Below are 19,597 nucleotides of genomic sequence, written 5' to 3'. Positions count from 1 at the left end.
CCTAATTAATCACATTTAACACAATTAATTATTAAATAACTAGCAAATGGCTATTAGCTGGTTTTCTGTAGCAATCTTTATATTCCCCTTTGATCGTAGTCGTACCTTAAGTTAACGTTAAATGATTGTATGCGACAAAAATTAACTTGAATTTAATTAGCTAACGTTAACTTTGCTAGCCTGCACATTTGGTGCAGAAAGCTAATGTCTTATTCTATCATAATCGTCCTAAGAAATGGCCACCTTACAAAACTAAAGTTTCTAAACAAAACTTATTGTTCTGATTCAACAGTTTTTGATGTGTAAATGTAAAAATGATAGACCCATGTATATTAATGTACCGTACTTACCGAGAGGAAAATCGCAATGAACTTTGGGATAACCCGGTGACGTCAGCGTAATTGTTTTAAAGGACTTAATAATAAACAAAAAACTATATAAATAAACTGATTAATTGAACACAATCGTAGCATATTATATTTATTAAAATAAAAAAAAAATCCGATAAAAATCTGTTATCCAGCATGCTTTAGTTATTGTTTGTGCATATTGTTTTATTTCATGTTGAAAAGTTGTGATGAGCCACAATGTAGTAGTTATGAATTTGTAGTATTGTTAAAAATGGATGATTTATTTCGGTGTTTTATTATATAATTTTGCGTTTTGGGGTGAGACTGTAAAACAGACCAATCTGCCAACCGTTCTTCATTCTGAACATTTACAATGTTGGATAATTTTTGCGGGCTAATTTAATACTGAAAATCTTATATTCCCCTATGATCGTACCTTAAGTTACATGATTGTATGCGACAAAAATTAACTTGAATTTAATTAGCTAACGTTAACTTTGCTAGCCTGCACATTTGGTGCAGAAAACTGTATGTTTATAATGTCTTATTCTATCATAATCGTCCTAAGAAATGGCCACCTTACAAAACTAAAGTTTCTAAACACAACTTATTGTCCTGATTCAACAGTTTTAGATGTGTAAATGTAAGAATAATAGATCCATGTATATTAATGTACCGTACTTACCGAGAGGAAAATCGCAATGAACTTTGGGATAACCCGGTGACGTCAGCGTAATTGTTTTAAAGGACTTAATAATAAACAAAAAAATGTATAAATAAACTGATTAATTGAACACAATCGTAGCATATTATATTTATTAAAATAAAATAAAAAATCCGATAAAAATCTGTTATCCAGCATGCTTTAGTTATAGGAGTAAACTCACCGCTGAATGCGGTTGCACTTGCACACCATGTGCGTTGTTAAACTCACCGCTGAATGCCGTTGCACACCATGTGCGTTGTTAAACTCACCGCTGATGAACGCGCTAAACCTTTGACATCAGATTGCGAGGGTTTTTAAACATCAAAAACCAGTTGGAGAGCCAGATAAAAATGATCGGGGGTCCGCCATTTGACTCGTCCTGGCATAATTTAGATCGATCATTAAATTGAGTGTTGTTAAACTCACCGCTGAATGCGGTTGCACACCATGTGCGTTGTTAAACTCACCACTGATGAACGCGCTAAACCTTTGATATCAGATTGCGAGGGTTTTAAAACATCAAAAACCAGTTGGAGAGCCAGATAAAAATTATCTGGGGGCTGCCATTTGACTCGCCCTGGCATAGATCGTTTTTTTGTAGCCTATTCATTTTTATTTTTGTAGTATAGTCTTGTTGTAATGGCCGACAACATGTTGTGGTGTGCTTACCCAAGACGTCAAATTTCAACGTTGAACGTCCCCGGTTCAATCTATAGGACTACCCTGCTCGTTGAAAAATGACGCCAAGGGTATACCCAGTGCGTTAAAAAATGACGCCAGGGTTCCTGGACCATGCGTCAGACATTTGACGTGTAGGGAGTGAGACTGTGTTGGTCCTGAACAAGTAGGCGGCGAGCTACATAGGCCTACCGTGCACCCCCCCCCACCTCCCAACAAAACCATACTTTTTTGAAAGGTCTGGATGTGTAGAATATGAATCTGAATGTTAACATTGAAAATTTTGGGTTGCACTACCTGTTTTAGCCCTGTGAATAGGGAAACCCTAAAAAACGATTTTAAGCGATTTTAACACATCGAGATTGTCCTAGTCAATCAGAACAGCTTTTAGGTGACCCAATACACACTCAAACTTAACATATGATGACTTAGGTCAAATACCTACCATGCTGCTTATTGGTAGGTGTCTAAAATTAACATAGGTAAGGCTTTATGTCGATATAATGAGCACATTTCAAGGCCACGACCTAGATTCGCCTATCATGCACCCCAACCCCCTCCCCTTAAAAAAAATCATGCTTTTCTGAAAGGTCTGTATGTGTAGAATATGAATCTGAATGTTAACATTGACATTGTTGGGATACACTAACTGTTTTAGCCCTGTGAATAGGGAAACCCTAATAAACGATTTTAACACGTCGAGATTGGCCTAGTCAATCAGAGCAGCTTTTAGGTGACCCAATACTCTTACTACACTAAATTGATAATTACTTTAAATAGTTGTTTTTAATTATTTTTAATTTAATATAGTTAAGGCCTTGTATGGATATAATCGATCAAGGACCATTTCCATAGCATCAGTTAATATGCTAACGTGCTAACATTCCAACATATCAAAGCTGACTACGAAATTATTCACAGCTCCTCCTCACCCTCCCCATCTTTATTTAATATAATTGACCCCTCTTACTACATTGATAGTTACTTTAAATAGTTGTTTTTAATTATTTTTAATTTAATATAGTTAAGGCCTTGTATGGATATAAAATAATATCCTTTATAAAATATATTATGGATATAATGCAAGATTAGCCAGAATGAAAGAAATACGTGACAAGAGATTAACTGAACCACTGGAATCTGCTCACAGAATGAATGTAACCTGTGAACTTATACCAGACACCATTACAGAAGGTGATGGATATCACAGAGAATGCTACCAAATATTTGATACAGAAAATAAATACAGTGGGGCAAAAAAGTAATTAGTCAGCCACCAATTGTGCAAGTTCTCCCACTTAAAAAGATGAGAGAGGCATGTAATTTTCATCATAGATACACTTCAACTATGAGAGACAAAATGAGAGAAAAAAAGTCCAGAAAATCACATTGTAGGATTTTTAAAGAATTTATTTGCAAATTATGGTGGAAAATAAGTATTTGGTCAATAACAAAAGTTAATCTCAATACTTTGTTATATACCCTTTGTTGGCAATGACAGAGGTCAAACGTTTTCTGTAAGTCTTCACAAGGTTTTCACACACTGTTGCTGGTATTTTGGCCCATTTCTCCATACAGATCTCCTCAGCAGTGATGTTTTGGGGCTGTCTCTGGGCAACACGGACTTTCAACTCCCTCCAAAGATTTTTTTATGGGGTTGAGATCTGGAGACTGGCTGGGCCACTCCAGGACCTTTAAATGCTTCTTACAAAACCACTCCTTTGTTGCCCGGGCGGTGTGTTTGGGATCATTGTCTTGCTGAAAGACCCAGCCACGTTTCATCTTCAATGCCCTTGATGATGGAAGGATGTTTTCACTCAAAATCTCACGATACATGGCCCCATTCATTCTTTCCTTTACATGGATCAGTCGTCCTGGTACCTTTGCAGAAAAACAGCCCCAAAGCATGATGTTTCCACCCCCATGCTTCACAGTAGGTATGGTGTTCTTTCTCCTCCAAACACGACTTGAGTTTTTACCAAAAAGTTCTATTTTGGTTTCATCTGACCATATGACATTCTCTCAATCCTCTTCTGGATCATCCAAATGCTCTCTAGCAAACTTCAGACTGGCCTGGACATGTACTGGCTTAAGCAGGGGGACACGTCTGGCACTGCAGGATTTGAGTCCCTGGCAGCGTAGTGTGTTACTGATTGTAGCCTTTGTTACTTTGGTCCCAGCTCTCTGCAGGTCATTCACTAGGTCCCCCCGTGTGGTTCTGGAATTTTTGCTCACCGTTCTTGTGATAATTTTGACCCCACGGGGTGAGATCTTGCGTGGAGCCCCAGATCGAGGGAGATTATCAGTGGTCTTGTATGTCTTCCATTTTCTAATATTTGCTCCCACAGTTGATTTCTTCACACCAAGCTGCTTACCTATTGCAGATTCCGTCTTCCCAGCCTGGTGCAGGTCTACAATTTTGTTTCTGGTGTCCTTTGACAGCTCTTTGGTCTTGGCCATAGTGGAGTTTGGAGTGTGACTGTTTGAGGTTGTGGACAGGTGTCTTTTATACTTAAAACGAGTTCAAACAGGTGCCATTAATACAGGTAACGAGTGGAGGACAGAGGAGCCTCTTAAAGAAGAAGTTACAGGTCTGTGAGAACCAGAAATCTTGCTTGTTTGTAGGTGACCAAATACTTATTTTACAGAGGAATTTACCAATTAATTCATTAAAAATCCTACTATGTGATTTTCTGGATTTTTTTTCTCATTTTGTCTCTCATAGTTGAAGTGTACCTATGATGAAAATTACAGGCCTCTCTCATCTTTTTAAGTGGGAGAACTTGGACAATTGGTGGCTGACTAAATACTTTTTTGCCCCACTGTACCACAAATCCTGTAGAGTCCAATATACACAAAATTTAGAAAAATTGAGAAGTGCAAGCACAGAAAACAAGGCCAAACAAATCCAAATAGTAGAAGCTCACGGTGAGACATTTGGTGCTGTATCTCGAGTTATTGACAAGGAAATCATCGGCAGCAACAAAATGATGAAATTGACTGATCTGACCAAAATCTACATAGCTCATCTAGGATGCACAAACTTGCCTCAGCACCAAATGCCTCACCGTGAGCTTCTACTAGTTGGATTTGTTTGCTTGCACTTCTCCATTTTTCTAAATTTTGTGTATATTGGACTCTACAGGATTTGTGGTATTTAGCTTCTGTAGCAAATAGATCCTTTCCTCTAATTCTGCGAAGCAAATTTTCATCAAATTTTTGTTCTGCAACTTTGAGGACTGTTCTCCACCCATCACACTCAAACTCTCTTAACCCCTCATTCGTCCATATCCCTTTCTTTTGTACCTTCTTCCGTGTAATTGAGTTGCAGAATATACAGTCAGGTGTGAAGAGCACCTTGTCACCAGTTGAGGCCCTCTGACTTTGCCTTGAACTTGCTGCTAATAGTTCAGGCTTCTGGTCGAGTCTTTTGAGATTCATGGTGAATCTTTGGTAGCATTCTCTGTGATATCCATCACCTTCTGTAATAGTGTCTGGTATAAGTTCACAGGTTACAGTCATTCTGTGAGCAGATTCCAGTGGTTCAGTTAATCTCTTGTCACGTATTTCTTTCATTCTGGCTAATCTTGCATCAGAATCTACGTTTGCCCATAATTGCAAGAGTGGTCTATATACAAGACCAGGGACATGCACAATGCATCTGGACTTTGGTTTTGTCCCATGACATACCCTATGCCTTGAAGGACCTGCAGTCACTTGGCCCACTGACTCATGTCTTTACTCAGGCATAACTGAGCAGTTCAACTATGTTGAAGAAACCAACTACATAACCGACTAGATTATCTATGTGTGTGAGGTGTGTGTGTGTGTGTGTGTGTGTGTGTGTGTGTGTGTGTATAAGCTACTGGACGTCTAAAATTTCCCTTTGGGATGAATAAAGTATATATCTATCAATCTATCAAATGTAATCTAAAATAATTAAAAACAAATATTTAAAGTAAGCATCAATGTAGTGTAGTAAGAGGGGTCAATTATATTAAATTGTAAACTAAAATATTCAAACATCGAGCAATTCAGTGAAACAAATTTCTTGCTGTATAGGCAGAGGATGCAGACTTGGAGTATCTGTCTGTGTGAGTAAGAACAGTCTTTCAGGACAGTCTGCCTGACACAGAGGAAACTGTTAATGAAAATTAAAAAAATATCTTATTTTGTCATTGGATGAACAACCCAGACAGGTTTCTGATTTGTCAATGAAATTACTTCGATGGAAAGGGTAATGAGGGTTGGAATGTTAGCACGTTAGCATATTAACTGATGCTATGGAAATGGTCCTTGATCGATTATATCCATACAAGGCCTTAACCATATTAAATTAAAAATAATTAAAAACAACTATTTAAAGTAATTATCAATTTAGTGTAGTAAGAGTATTGGGTCACCTAAAAGCTGTTCTGATTGACTAGGCCAATCTCGACGTGTTAAAATCGTTTATTAGGGTTTCCCTATTCACAGGGCTAAAACAGTTAGTGTATCCCAACAATGTCAATGTTAACATTCAGATTCATATTCTACACATACAGACCTTTCAGAAAAGCATGATTTTTTTTCAGGGGAGGGGGTTGGGGTGCATGATAGGCGAATCTAGGTCGTGGCCTTGAAATGGGCTCATTATATCGACATAAAGCCTTACCTATGTTAATTTTAGACACCTACCAATAAGCAGCATGGTAGGTATTTGACCTAAGTCATCATATGTTAAGTTTGAGTGTGTATTGGGTCACCTAAAAGCTGTTCTGATTGACTAGGACAATCTCGATGTGTTAAAATTGCTTAAAATCGTTTTTTTAGGGTTTCCCTATTCACAGGGCTAAAACAGGTAGTGCAACCCAAAATTTTCAATGTTAACATTCAGATTCATATTCTACACATCCAGACCTTTTAAAAAAGTATGGTTTTGTTGGGAGGTGGGGGGGGTGCACGGTAGGCCTATGTAGCTCGCCGCCTAAAGCGGCAACCTCCCCGTCTCTCTCTTGAAACCAACACGGAAGTGAGTTAAACTGCAATTCGTTGACTGGCCGCTTGAGGCTGTTGTCAGAAGTGAGTCAAATCTGTATCTCCTCCATGTTAAAATGCCAAATTTTACAGCTGAAAAAAACGTGTTTAAAGCCTGGTGTCTGTATGTGGATTTGGTCTATACAGCTCATTTTGCCCTTCATAACAACTGTGAGGGGGGTGAATTATTTTATAACTCGTCCGTTTAGTTGATTAATATTTAAATTTAAGGGTGTGGCCAAGCTACTTGAGTGACAGATGGATTGCCGCTGTCAGTGCTAGCCGTTTGTCTGCTGTTACTAGCCGTCACTTCACCTCAGCAATGTTAGCTGCTGAACTTGCTTTCTCTGCAGTGTTTGTGCTTTTTTTCGGGATTATTATTTCATACAATTTAATACTTGGGTAACGTTACAAAGCCCACGTCTTTGGATTCCGTCGTTATCGTTCGAGAGAAAAACCAGAGCTGTATTTCAGTTGTTTTCCTCCGTGAACATGCACTAATGGATGTCTGGCAATTTCGTTGCTTTTTGGGGTTTTCACATTTAAAACGTCAATAAATGCTCGTTCGTTCTGCTCTCACGGAACAGATGGATTATATGCTTATGTGCCGTCAGATGAAATCATGCAGGCGTCGGCGCTTTTCCGTCCATGCAATAAATGCACATGAATGAGCGCGGATTTTCTAGCACATTTACTTGCACTTCAAAGGCAATATATCTATGGTTTAACGGTTAAACCATAACCCATTTGAGAGACGGCCAACATCAGAATTTAAAATGGACTGAATAAGCTCTCTACGAACTTGAGCGATGCCGCGCTGACGGACCATGAAAGAGTGACGGACATGTATGCACATAAATCACCTTCATACACAAACACTCTCGAAGTAATACACAGTCTCACTTGTAGCCATGTCTTTTAACTATTATAATATTTCGAAGGGCAAAAATAGGAACGTTTAATTGGCTTTACATCATCAGCTAACTCGATCACGTCGAGCTAGGTGATTTCAGATAGCTCCTCAGCTCCACTCACGCCCCGCCTGTTTGCCTATTTTCTGTTATCCGGGAGTGACGCAAAGCCAAGATGGCGACGGCCGGCTCCGCCCACTTTAGGCTTCAAAAATGCTCTTCAGAAACCTACGGGTGACGTCACGGACACTACGTCCATATTTTTTTACAGTCTATGGTCCTGAAGAGCACTTGCTGCAGTACCAGTAGGAGAATCGTCTCCGTCATCCACCTGCAGCTCGATCTCGCCAGTCGATGATGCGTCTGAGAGGTTTACACACTTCTCAAGACTGTCAACGAGCTCCATCTGGGAGCCCCATGAAGCGAGTCGCTGCTCTGCCTCGGCACGAGCGGGACCCGAACCACCAGGTCCAGATGCTGAGCTCTCTTCCCTCGAGAAGAGAGCCAGACGTGAGCGGAGCGTTCTCATAGGCAAACGCTCACAGTTTGCACAGGACGCTCCCTCGAGAGCGTCCCATGCGTGCTCTTCACCCAGACAGAAAACGCACATTTCATGTGTGTCACCCAGTGACAAAAACCTTGGGCATGGGTCGACACATTTAATGAAATTCTTTACCTTAGGACTTGCCTTAAGTGTGCGCTTCATTTTCTCTCAATTGCCGTTAACTCGCTTGACATTAAACCAGACAAAACAGTCCCTTCAGACGAAAAGATATTGTCATGTTTGCAAGGCGCCCTTATATACATCCAGGTCGCGCGTTAATCATTCACGCTAATGATTCACGGGCTGTCGCCGGTTAACATGATTGCCGTGAGTTGATATTGATTTCAGACACCTGTCACGCCTGAGGCGTTCCCCAAAGCGTCATTGACGTAGTGTAGAGTTCCCTTTCGAAAGGGAACGTGCAGTGTTAGGGGTCCTTCAGGAGCAGGGTTGAAGAACACTGCTCTAGAGAAAGCAGACATTTGATCACATATTTATCCACAGAGAATAATTTATAATTTATGTGGCCCAGTGTTTTGGATTCACTATACTACTGATTTTGCACTGTGTACTACTGAGTAGTGGTTTAGCATAACTACATTTTTCAATCTGATGTTACCTGAATTTTTGTGTTTGTGTTTTAGTATAAGTAAATATGAGACTAATGCACCCACCCTTTACACTCTTAAAAATAAAGCTTCTTTACTGACATCTGGCTCCATGAAGAACCTTTAACATCCACAGAACCTTTCCATCCCACAAAAGATTCTTTATAGTGGAAAATGGTTCTTCAGATTTTTCAGATCTTCACACTAAGAAAAATGGGTACTTTTAAGAACTGTTCACTGAAAGGTCTTTTGGGGAACCAAAAATGGTTCTTCTGTGAAAACCCACTTTTGACCCTTTAGTTTTTCTGAAGAAAATTCAAGTGGTTTATCCATGCAAAACCCGCTGTCACATTGCTAGTGCATAACTATGTTGCATGCTGGTCCAAGTCAAGAGAGACTTGCATGCCAATGAGTTACATTCCAAAAAAACGTGATGTAAAAGTACTGACAACTAATTAAATGCTTTTACATAATGTGACCTTATCTCTTACACATTTATGAAATGGGACAAGCAAGTGGTTTTACTCTGTCCTTGTAATTTCGATCCCTTCCCAACACATGAAAGAGTTATTGTGTGTCCAGGTCTGAATGAATATAATTTTAGAACCACATTAGAATTTTATGCATGAAAATATAAAACCGTGTCCAGGTTTAACTGGACCCTTGAGTTCAGGGAATTGCTCCATTATTAAGTCTTCCACTGTTGTTTTTAGAGGACATGCTCACTGCAGTGTCCTTATCCGGACTTATCAATTTATGAGAATATATGTCATATTTCTTAATATACAATGTCAACTATCAGACCTACAGATTTTTTTTCAAAGGTGAAAATCATATTAGGCTAGTTCACAAAATTAAATTTGCCCTGCAACCACAATAGGCTATCTGGTAAATTTCCAATCGCACCAGCATCTCATTTTTTTTGTTTTTTTTACTTTCATTGTGTAGTGTAGACTGAGGCTAGTTAGTTGTTAATTAACTCACACTAAGAGATAAAATATGACAGCAAACAAAATCTTAAAGTATTTGCCAGTTTGGGACAGAGTTCATGTGTGCGTGTATTGAATGGTAGATGTTTTAATGAATAAAGCATAAAATAATGCATTAATTGTTTTATATAAATTACAATGATATTTTTTCAACATTATAAAAAAACACATTTCATTAGTTAAAACAAACCTTAAATATTTAAAGCAAATATATATTACTGTAGTATCTCTTCATACCTCCACATTTTGGATATGGGTTATCCCATTTTCCACTTGACAGGCATTCAATTGTGCGTTGGCCGTACATCTTCAAGTTCACATCTGTGCATCGAAAAACTAAGATATGTCCAGGTTTATAAGGTGAAACGGTACCTGGATGTCCAATTAAAATGTCAACATTGATGAGCTGTTCGCCCTCACATGTTACTTCTGTAGAAGAAGAAATACAATTCAATCAATATAAAAAGAGATGTTATAGTTTTACTGGAATAAAGAGCAGTTTAATTGTATCTCACATAAACTAATGGCATGAAAAGGGGGGAAAATATATTAAAAAACATGCTATTTTTTGTATTGTGTTACCTTGAGCATTTGTTGAGACATCCACGATCGTTAATAGAAGAAAGAGAACTCTCTTAAAATATTTCATTTTAAGCTGTAAAACATGAAAGATTGCTTAGTACAGTTTACAACACTAATAAACAGAATCGACTGAACATGGAGTATTTAAAGAATTACACTTTCCTTATTTCCTATATATTTTTTTAGCACTAAACCTAAAATAGTATGAATGAAAAATTCTGATATTACCTGTTTTCCAAAAGATTTGTTCACGAACAGTCTTAAGACCAGTTGCGATATGAATCTTTGAAGTCTGTGTAATGTAGATAAAGAGATAAATCTCCCCCTTCCTTCTGCCCATTCAAACAGGACTCAGCTCCACCCCCAATGATTAGGCTATATGAAAACTTAACAGTGTTCTTTTATTTAAGGGCGAAATCTGAAATTTTGCATTATTTGAGACAATAATATAACTAAATAGATGTCATGCACAAATTCACGTTCCTATTAAACTATTGAGTTTGAATGCAAAAAGACTCACAAAAATGTTCTGAGCTTAAACAGCACAGAACTGTAACTTGGTCTATGTTTGTGCGTTAATATTAGCTGGAGTTTTGCAATTTAATCTATTTAATTCTATTTGTGACCAAAATTTTCTCTTTATGAATAATTAGTTCCCTTTCGTTGTCACTCCGAGTTACGTCGGATGACGACGAATGGGGTTTCGCTTAGAAATCCTATCATCTTCGAGTATTAAAACACGAGCCAATGGCAAAGAAATGCCATGGGTCTGCGGAATTTGCATAGCGTAACTCCGCCCCGCCCTGGGGGTATAAAGGAAGTCGCTGGCAACATGCAGATATGTTTTCGCTTCGGAGCCAAGTTGATGTACTTCACTCCACAGCCAAATCCTGAGTTTATCTCTTCATCTCTTCGAGACGAGCCTCTCTCCAGGTGTTGGTGTGACAGCGAGTTCCAGCGAGTGCACATTCCCTGCTGATCTTTGCAGTGATTTGCCAGAGTTTGTTTGTCTCTCCCTGGTCGCTTCAACACTCTGCGGAGAAATCTCCTTTCACAAAAGAGCATTGCACGCGGCACGTCTTTTTAAAGATGCCTCGCCCGTGCACTTCTGGTTGCGGTCTATTCGTGTCTGACTCTGATGGGCACAATCGCTGTCTTGTGTGTCTGGGTGTCGAGCACGCTAAGGCAGCGTTTGTGGATGAGTCATGTTCCCACTGCGGGAACATGCCCATCGCACGGTTGAGATCGAGACTCAATGATCTTCATGTGAGAGTCCCCTCATCCGCACCCCGATCTACTGGTCCCGAGAGGGCTGGTACTTCGGCTGGCGGCCAGGGTGATCTGAGGGTTACAGTGTGGAACAAAGCGCCGACTATTCCACGCTCCACACTTCCCTCTGTTCCCGTGCAACCCGCGAGTGTCCGCGTGGAAACCGCTCTACAGTCCTCGGACTTGCCACGAGTTTCATTCGGCGCTCCAGAGGATGACGTGATGTCGATCGCTGCATCACAAGGTGGGCAGGAGTCCTCGGGAAGTGAGGATTCGGCTGTGCTGCCACCCTCGGGTGTCCCAGCATTGTCCGAGTCTGATCCCGAGATGACGGCCATGCTTTCCCGGGGAGCCGCGGCGATCGGTCTTGAGTGGTCCCCGCCACCTGGGCCGGTTCGTTCGCGGCTGGACGATTGGTTTTTGGGTGCGGCTGCTGATCCGCGTCGGCGGCCAACCCCAATGCCTTTTTTCCCGGATGTGCATGAGGAGGTCACGAGGTCCTGGAAGGCACCATTGTCTTCCCGTGATCGCTCGGCGACCGCCTCCGCCTTGCCTCCCCTTGATCAGGCGGCCGCCAAAGGGTACACTGGGGTTCCCCAGGTTGAACGCTCTGTTGCGATGCAGCTGTGTCCTCAGAGTGCTTCTTCCCGCGGGGACCCAAAGCACCCCTCCAAGGCCTGTAGGTTCTCTTCCACTCTTGTGGCGAAGGCCTACAGTGCTGCGGGGACGGCGGCCTCCTCACTGCATGCCATGGCGACTCTGCAGGTCTACCAGGCCCAGATGTTGCGTGATATGCACGAGGGGTGGTCTGACCCAGCACTCTTTGATGAGTTGCGTGCCGCCACCGACCTTGCTCTCCGAGCGACGAAGGTGACCGCACGCTCGCTGGGTCAGGTGATGGCCACTTCGGTGGTCCAGGAGCGACACCTATGGCTAAACCTGGCTGATATGCGGGAGGCCGAGCGGACCCGGTTCCTCGACACCCCCATATCCCAGGCTGGCCTATTCGGCGGTGCAGTCGAGGATTTTGCCCAGCAGTTCTCGACTGCCCAGAAGCAGACTGAGGCTTTAAAACATGTCCTGCCCCGGCGGCCCGCTGCTTCGGCGGCGCAGCCGTCGGCACAGGTGCCTCAGCCCGCTCGCCGCCGAGGGCGCCCTCCTGCGGTTCCCGCCCCTCCCGATCGGCCCCAGCAGTCCGCTGCTCCCGGGTCGCGTCGTAGAGGAAGCCGTAGGAAGGCGCCACAGCCCTCTCCCGCCCCGCGCCCCGCTAAACGCCAGGCTAAGCGGCGCTCCTGAGACGGGCTGCTCAGAGATGGCGATGAGTTCTGTACAGGAGCCGGTAGCAGGGCCGCTCCTTCCCCCGGTGGAGGGCCGGGGGAGAATCCTTGGTTTTCCCATTCCCGCTGCTCGTCCCTCGACGGGCAGCACCCTAAAATGGTTAAAGAAAGAACTCACTATCCCATCTCTGAGCACACGGAGTGTGCGGATGAGAGCACGCGCCGCCCACGGGCCACGCTCCTCTCATCCCCCTCTGTCGCCAGACCCCTGCCAGAGCACGCCCCCGTGGGACGCTGGTCCTCCCCTGGCCTCCTCTGGCAGGACGCAGCTAATGACCGTGCCCCCGCACCGGGCCGCTATGCCACCCACGCCTGGGCCGGTCATTCCGCCTCGCTGCACCCCCGACGGTACGTCTGTGGTTCGTATGACCCCGCTGGTGCACTTTCTGGAAGCCTGGCTAGAGCTTCCCAGACTGTCCCGCTGGGTCGCGAGAACCATCAGGCTCGGCTACGTGATTCAGTTCGCGCGATCTCCTCCCCGCTACAGCGGAGTCCGCTTCACTATGGTCGGTGGCAATGCCCCTGTCATGAGAGCGGAGGTCGCCACCCTACTGGCGAAGGGTGCGATCGAGATTGTCCCTCCAGCCGAAATGAGGTCCGGCTTCTACAGCCCTTACTTCATTGTTCTGAAGAAATCGGGTGGGTTACGACCGATCCTGGACCTGCGCGTCCTGAACCGCTCCCTTCACAGGCTGCCGTTCAAGATGCTCACGGCCAAACGCATTTTCGAGTGTGTGCGGCCACAGGATTGGTTTGCAGCGATCGACCTGAAGGACGCCTACTTCCATGTCTCCATTTTATCTCGACACAGACCGTTTCTACGGTTTGCTTTCGAGGGGCAGGCATACCAGTTCGCGGTTCTCCCTTTCGGGCTAGCCCTGTCTCCTCGCGTCTTCACGAAGGTCGTCGAGGCAGCCCTTGTTCCCCTCCGGGAACACGGGGTTCGCATCCTGAACTATCTCGACGACTGGCTAATCCTAGCTCACTCTCGAGACCAGGTTTGCGAACACAGGGATCTGGTGCTCCAACACTTAGCCCGTCTGGGCCTTCGGGTCAACTGGGAAAAGAGCAAACTCTGCCCAGTGCAGAGGATCTCTTTTCTCGGTATGGAGATCGACTCGGTCGCCATGTGCGCGCAGCTTACGAGCGAGCGCGCGCAGTCACTGCTGACTTGTCTTCGCCAATTCGAGGGCAAGAGTGCGGTTCCACTGAAATTATTTCAGAGGCTCCTGGGGCATATGGCATCCGCAGCCGCAGTAACGCCACTCAGATTGCTTCATATGAGACCGCTTCAGCTATGGCTTCGCGATCGAGTCCCGAGGTGGGCATGGCAACACGGCAAGCTCCGGGTCCCAGTGACTCCGACCTGCCGTCAGACCTTCACCCCGTGGTCGAACCTCAGCTTTCTACGGGCCGGAGTGCCCCTGGAACGAGTTTCCCGGCATGTTGTTGTCTCAACAGATGCCTCCACCACGGGCTGGGGCGCCATGTGCAATGGACATGCTGCCGCGGGCTCCTGGACAGGACCCCAGCGCCTATGGCATGTCAATTGCCTCGAGTTGCTGGCTGTACGTCTCGCCCTGCACCGCTTCCATGCGCTGATCAGGGGTCAGCACGTATTAGTCCGATCAGACAATATCGCGACAGTAGCGTACATCAACCATCAAGGTGGTCTGCGCTCCCGCCGTATGTCACAACTCGCCCGCCACCTCCTCATATGGAGTCATAACTCATACTCCTTGCGACAGCACCTCCCTGGCCAATTCCTCTGAGGAAGGACCTCCTTTCTCAGGGACGGGGCACCCTTTGGCACCCTCGTCCCGGTTTTTGGAACCTCCACGTGTGGCTCCTGGACGGGACGAGGCAGGTTTGAGTACCCTACCACCAGCGGTGGTGGCTACCATCACTTCCGCTAGAGCATCGTCCACGAGACATGTCTATGCGTTGAAGTGGAACCTCTTCATCAACTGGTGTTCTTCTAAACATCAAGAACCCACAAAATGCCCCATCAGTGTCGTGCTTTCCTTCCTGCAAGAAGGGTTGGAGCGAAGGCTGTCTCCCTCCACCCTGAAAGTGTATGTTGCCGCCATTGCTGCACATCACGACGCAGTTGATGGTAAGTCCTTGGGAAAGCACGACCTGATCGTCAGGTTCCTGAGGGGAGCCAGGAGATTAAATCCTCCTCGTCCTCCCCTCGTACCCTCTTGGGACCTCTCAGTGGTTTTAACTGCCCTGCAGAGTGCTCCCTTTGAGCCTCTGCAATCAGTGGAGCTTAAGTTCCTGTCAATGAAGACAGCGCTCCTGGTTGCATTGGCCTCCATCAAGAGGGTAGGGGACCTGCAGGCATTTTCGGTTGACGAAGCGTGCCTGGAATTCGGGCCGGCTAACTCTCACGTGATCCTGAGACCCCGGCCTGGATATGTGCCCAAGGTTCCCACCACACCCTTTCGAGATCAGGTGGTGAACCTGCAAGCGCTGCCCTTGGAGGAGGCAGACCCAGCCTTGGCACTGCTCTGTCCAGTACGCGCCCTTCGTGCCTATGTTGACAGAACGCAGTGTTTCAGGACCTCAGACCAGCTCTTTGTCTGTTATGGTGGGAAGCTGAAGGGAAAGGCTCTCTCCAAGCAAAGGTTGTCTCACTGGATAGTGGACGCCATTGCTTTCGCTTACCAGCAGCAAGGTCGACCGTGCCCCCTTGGTGTGACGGCCCACTCCACTCGGAGTGTGGCATCCTCTTGGGCTCTAGCGCATGCGCGACTCGCTAACAGACATCTGCAGAGCTGCAGGCTGGGCGACACCTAACACATTCGCGAGATTCTACAATCTCCGAGTAGAGCCAGTTTCTTCTCATGTACTCGCTTCAACTAGCCGGTGCTAGATTCTGCTCAGGTGTCTTCGCTTGCTCGCCATTCCTCTCCACGGACGGGATACGTGCGATATTCCTCAGGTGAGCCTCATAAGCCCTGAGTCTCCTCCAGCACTGACGACGTCAACGCCAGAGTTATGCCACTGGCAGCTTTCGCGCTTGGCTAGGTGCCTCCATGTGCATGGTTCCCTTCGGGCGACCCCCACATGTGTATTTCCACTGTAAGCCTCTTTGAGCATGTGTCTTTCCCTTGGCAAGCCACCTTGCCACCCCTGGGGTTGAAATATTCCACCTGCGGCTGGACACCCCAGTGTTACTCCGTATGCAGCCCTTCGGGGTCATATGTGTATTCCAAGTCCCCCCCTTCAGGTTGGGCATGATTGCATATTTCCACTGGATATGCTTCCCAGTGTACCTTGGTATTCCTGTGTTAAGTAGGACTCCTTCGTCCGTGCTAGTCTCACGACAGGGAGCTCAGACTTACGCAGGGCACTGGAAGACAGTCGAGAGGTGGCGTGATTATACGGGAACCCCATTCGTCGTCATCCGACGTAACTCGGAGTGACAACGAAAGGGAACGTCTCGGTTACGTATGTAACCCTCGTTCCCTGAGTAGGGAACGGAGACGTTACGTCTCCCTGCCACTTCCGCTGTACCGCTGGAACGCCTGAGTTCAGTCTCGGCTCCTCAGCGAAGACATATCTGCATGTTGCCAGCGACTTCCTTTATACCCCCAGGGCGGGGCGGAGTTACGCTATGCAAATTCCGCAGACCCATGGCATTTCTTTGCCATTGGCTCGTGTTTTAAAGGAGAACTCCGGTCAATTTTAACATTGAGCTCATTTTTTTGTACATTTGGAGTGCTGTCAATACAGAGAACAACGACAAAAAACGGTGTTGCCTACACCGAGTTATTCTATTTTTAAAATTTGCACCCTGTTGACTTCAATAGGGCAAGTAGTAAGCCTGCTTTTTAGCCTCTTAACATCCTTTAAGTGTCATTACAAGTGCACAGAAAATGTGAGTGATTCCTTCCGAGTGAACACGGGTGGATCTGACTGCAGTAGATGTTAGAGATATTAATAAAAACGAAGTTAATTCAGCCAGCGCTCATACCTTTGTTTACATCCTGTTTTCGGTGGAAGGCCATAGTAATCGATTGTCGAGTTCACGCGCGTGATCATTGGTAACTAAACATATGCGCGTGAACTCGACAATCGATTACTATGGCCTTCCACCGAAAACAGGATGTAAACAAAGGTATGAGCGCTGGCTGAATTAACTTCGTTTTTATTAATATCTCTAACATCTACTGCAGTCAGATCCACCCGTGTTCACTCGGAAGGAATCACTCACATTTTCTGTGCACTTGTAATGACACTTAAAGGATGTTAAGAGGCTAAAAAGCAGGCTTACTACTTGCCCTATTGAAGTCAACAGGGTGCAAATTTTAAAAATAGAATAACTCGGTGTAGGCAACACCGATTTTTGTCGTTGTTCTCTGTATTGACAGCACTCCAAATGTACAAAAAAATGAGCTCAATGTTAAAATTGACCGGAGTTCTCCTTTAATACTCGAAGATGATAGGATTTCTAAGCAAAACCCCATTCGTCGTCATCCGACGTAACGTCTCCGTTCCCTACTCAGGGAACGAGGGTTACATACGTAACCGAGACGTTTTTTTTAATGTATTTAAAATAGACTTGTCAGCTCTGTAAGCATAGAAAACATGTCAATACAGATGTTTAATGAATATAAATATTAAATGTTCTGTTATTTATGTATTATTGCTCCTAACTCATGGTCAGAATACATATAAATATGTCAGTGGTCACATTTGTAATCGACAGGAATCCCAGAGCATATTTCATTAAATGGCACAAAGTAAAGAAAGTTTAATAACTCATGCATTTCCTTACCCCTCATATTTGCAAATACACACAGACTTAAACTCAGAAACTTCAGAAATAAAATGCAAGATGGCAGGTGAATATCTGGTTGGAAGATATATGCTCTTACTGACATACAACAGTTTTTATCTTGGTGTGGTTGCAGAGGATGGCTGGCAGGTGAACCAGGAGACTGGAGATGAGAAGCAGACACAAGACTGGAACGTTCAGGTAAGTATCCACAGGTTGGTGTCGGGTATAGGTGTTGAGGTTAGAACGATGAGACCAGGCTAGAGTGGACTAAAGTGAGTGTGCTTTTATGTTGCAGTGATGATTGGATGCAGTGCTCATCAGTAATCAGGTGATTGGGAGCGTGTGTAGGAATCTGGTGCTGAGGGTATGGCTGACAATATATATATATATATATATATATATATATATACATACACACACATACATATATATACATGCATACATACATACATACATATATATATATATATATATATATATATATATATATATATACACACACACACACACACACACACACACACACACTCTCTCTCTCTTGATTATTTGCAGCTTTCTCTTTGGTCTTACAGGCTTTTTGCATTGTACACAAATGCTCACTTAGCTGGCATTGAATGAGTTAATGTTGTTTTCATACATAATGTTGCTTTTATCATTTATTTAGTTTTAATTGCAAGAATTCCCAAACAACGAAACTGACTTGGGAAAAAGTGTTTATTTTGATGTTTTTTATCAGTGGTACAGCTGATGCATCAGTGATGTTTTATTCTCCTTGTCACACACACTCAGGCAAATTCATCTCTCCATCATTACAGAATTGTTCTAGGGGGATACTGCCTATTAAATATTTGCCCCTCTGACATGCAAACTCGATTCTATCCTTATGTGGTGAGAATATCTTTTCCCGTTCAGCCCATCGCAGCTTTATACCTCTTTTATCCATTTCCTCCACCGTCACTGAACAAGGCTCTGAAACAAACAACATCTCACTGTCACTGTTACAATATACATTCATTGATTCATCAGCACTACAAGACTACAAGATTACATCAAACTTACAAATAATAATAAACAAATACAGTAAGAAAAGCCGAACGTGTCTTTGATGTATGGTTTAGTGTTCATACTTACTTAAACACTTAATATTCCCTCTCCATTCGCCTTGTTCACAGGTCATGTATTTGGAGTAGGGGCGACTCTGAACCAGTGTGTATTTATTAAAGCAGACGTATTCAACTCTCTCCCCTGAATTGTATTCAGGTTTTGGCATTTCTGTTGTATCTGCAAAGTCTACTTGTGGTGGTCGCTCACATTTCCCTGAGGGCAAAGAAAAAATGTTTTGTTTGTTTTTAGATCACCAAGTAAATGTGGCATTAACACATCTCAATATCAGCCAGATGCATTTTTTATGGCCTTAAACAACAGAACATGTTTTTAATGTAATGCACATTAAATTAATGTGAGAATATAAGGTCATTTTAATAAAATGCTTGAAGAAAATGGCTTTCTGCTTTGAAGAGATCAGGGTTGGATTTTTCAATATAATATAATGTAATATAATATAATATAATATAATATAAACTAGATCTAAATGAGACATTCTGAAGAAAGTTTAAGTTGCATTTATCCATGCAAAAGTCGTCGTCTTGGAGCTAGTGCAAAGGTTATTTTGGATGGTTGCTGATCCAAAGCAACTTCTTAGAACACAGCGACAGCGACTGAAAAACCTCCATGTCTGTAGCTTCCCTTTCAAACAGGATGACTATGAACACAGTGTTTAAGGACAAACGGAGGGGGAAATACTAAAAGAAACTGCTG

At 43.9% G+C, this 19,597-nt stretch overlaps 2 protein-coding genes across 3 annotated transcripts in view; both read right to left on the bottom strand.

Moving 5' to 3' along the window:
• Positions 1 to 10,673, bottom strand: part of LOC307170201 (complement factor H-related protein 1-like) — a 34,296-nt gene extending 23,623 nt beyond the window's left edge. The window contains exons 1-3 of the mRNA XM_079891259.1: positions 10,613 to 10,673; positions 10,385 to 10,457; positions 10,040 to 10,231 (exon numbers count right to left, since the gene is read on the bottom strand). Of these exons, the coding sequence (XP_079747385.1) occupies positions 10,040 to 10,231; positions 10,385 to 10,451 (259 nt within the window). The 5' untranslated portion in view covers positions 10,452 to 10,457; positions 10,613 to 10,673. The remainder of the gene's footprint in view (positions 1 to 10,039; positions 10,232 to 10,384; positions 10,458 to 10,612) is intronic.
• A 7,792-nt stretch (positions 10,674 to 18,465) lies between these two features.
• The window catches only part of LOC307170184 (complement factor H-like), a 268,514-nt gene continuing 267,382 nt past the window's right edge, over positions 18,466 to 19,597 (bottom strand). The window contains exons 18-19 of one of the 2 annotated variants that reach the window (XM_079891230.1): positions 18,911 to 19,096; positions 18,466 to 18,748 (exon numbers count right to left, since the gene is read on the bottom strand). In XM_079891230.1, coding sequence (XP_079747356.1) covers positions 18,555 to 18,748; positions 18,911 to 19,096 — 380 coding nt within the window. In that variant the 3' untranslated portion in view covers positions 18,466 to 18,554. The remainder of the gene's footprint in view (positions 18,749 to 18,910; positions 19,097 to 19,597) is intronic. The other variant, XM_079891231.1, reaches the window with a different exon arrangement.

The sequence above is a fragment of the Squalius cephalus genome (assembly GCF_949319135.1).
Source record: "Squalius cephalus genome assembly, chromosome: 13".
In the NCBI taxonomy this organism is placed as follows: domain Eukaryota; kingdom Metazoa; phylum Chordata; class Actinopteri; order Cypriniformes; family Leuciscidae; genus Squalius; species Squalius cephalus.
Note: the sequence above shows the minus strand (reverse complement) of the source record. Positions and strands in the feature narration are given on the sequence as shown.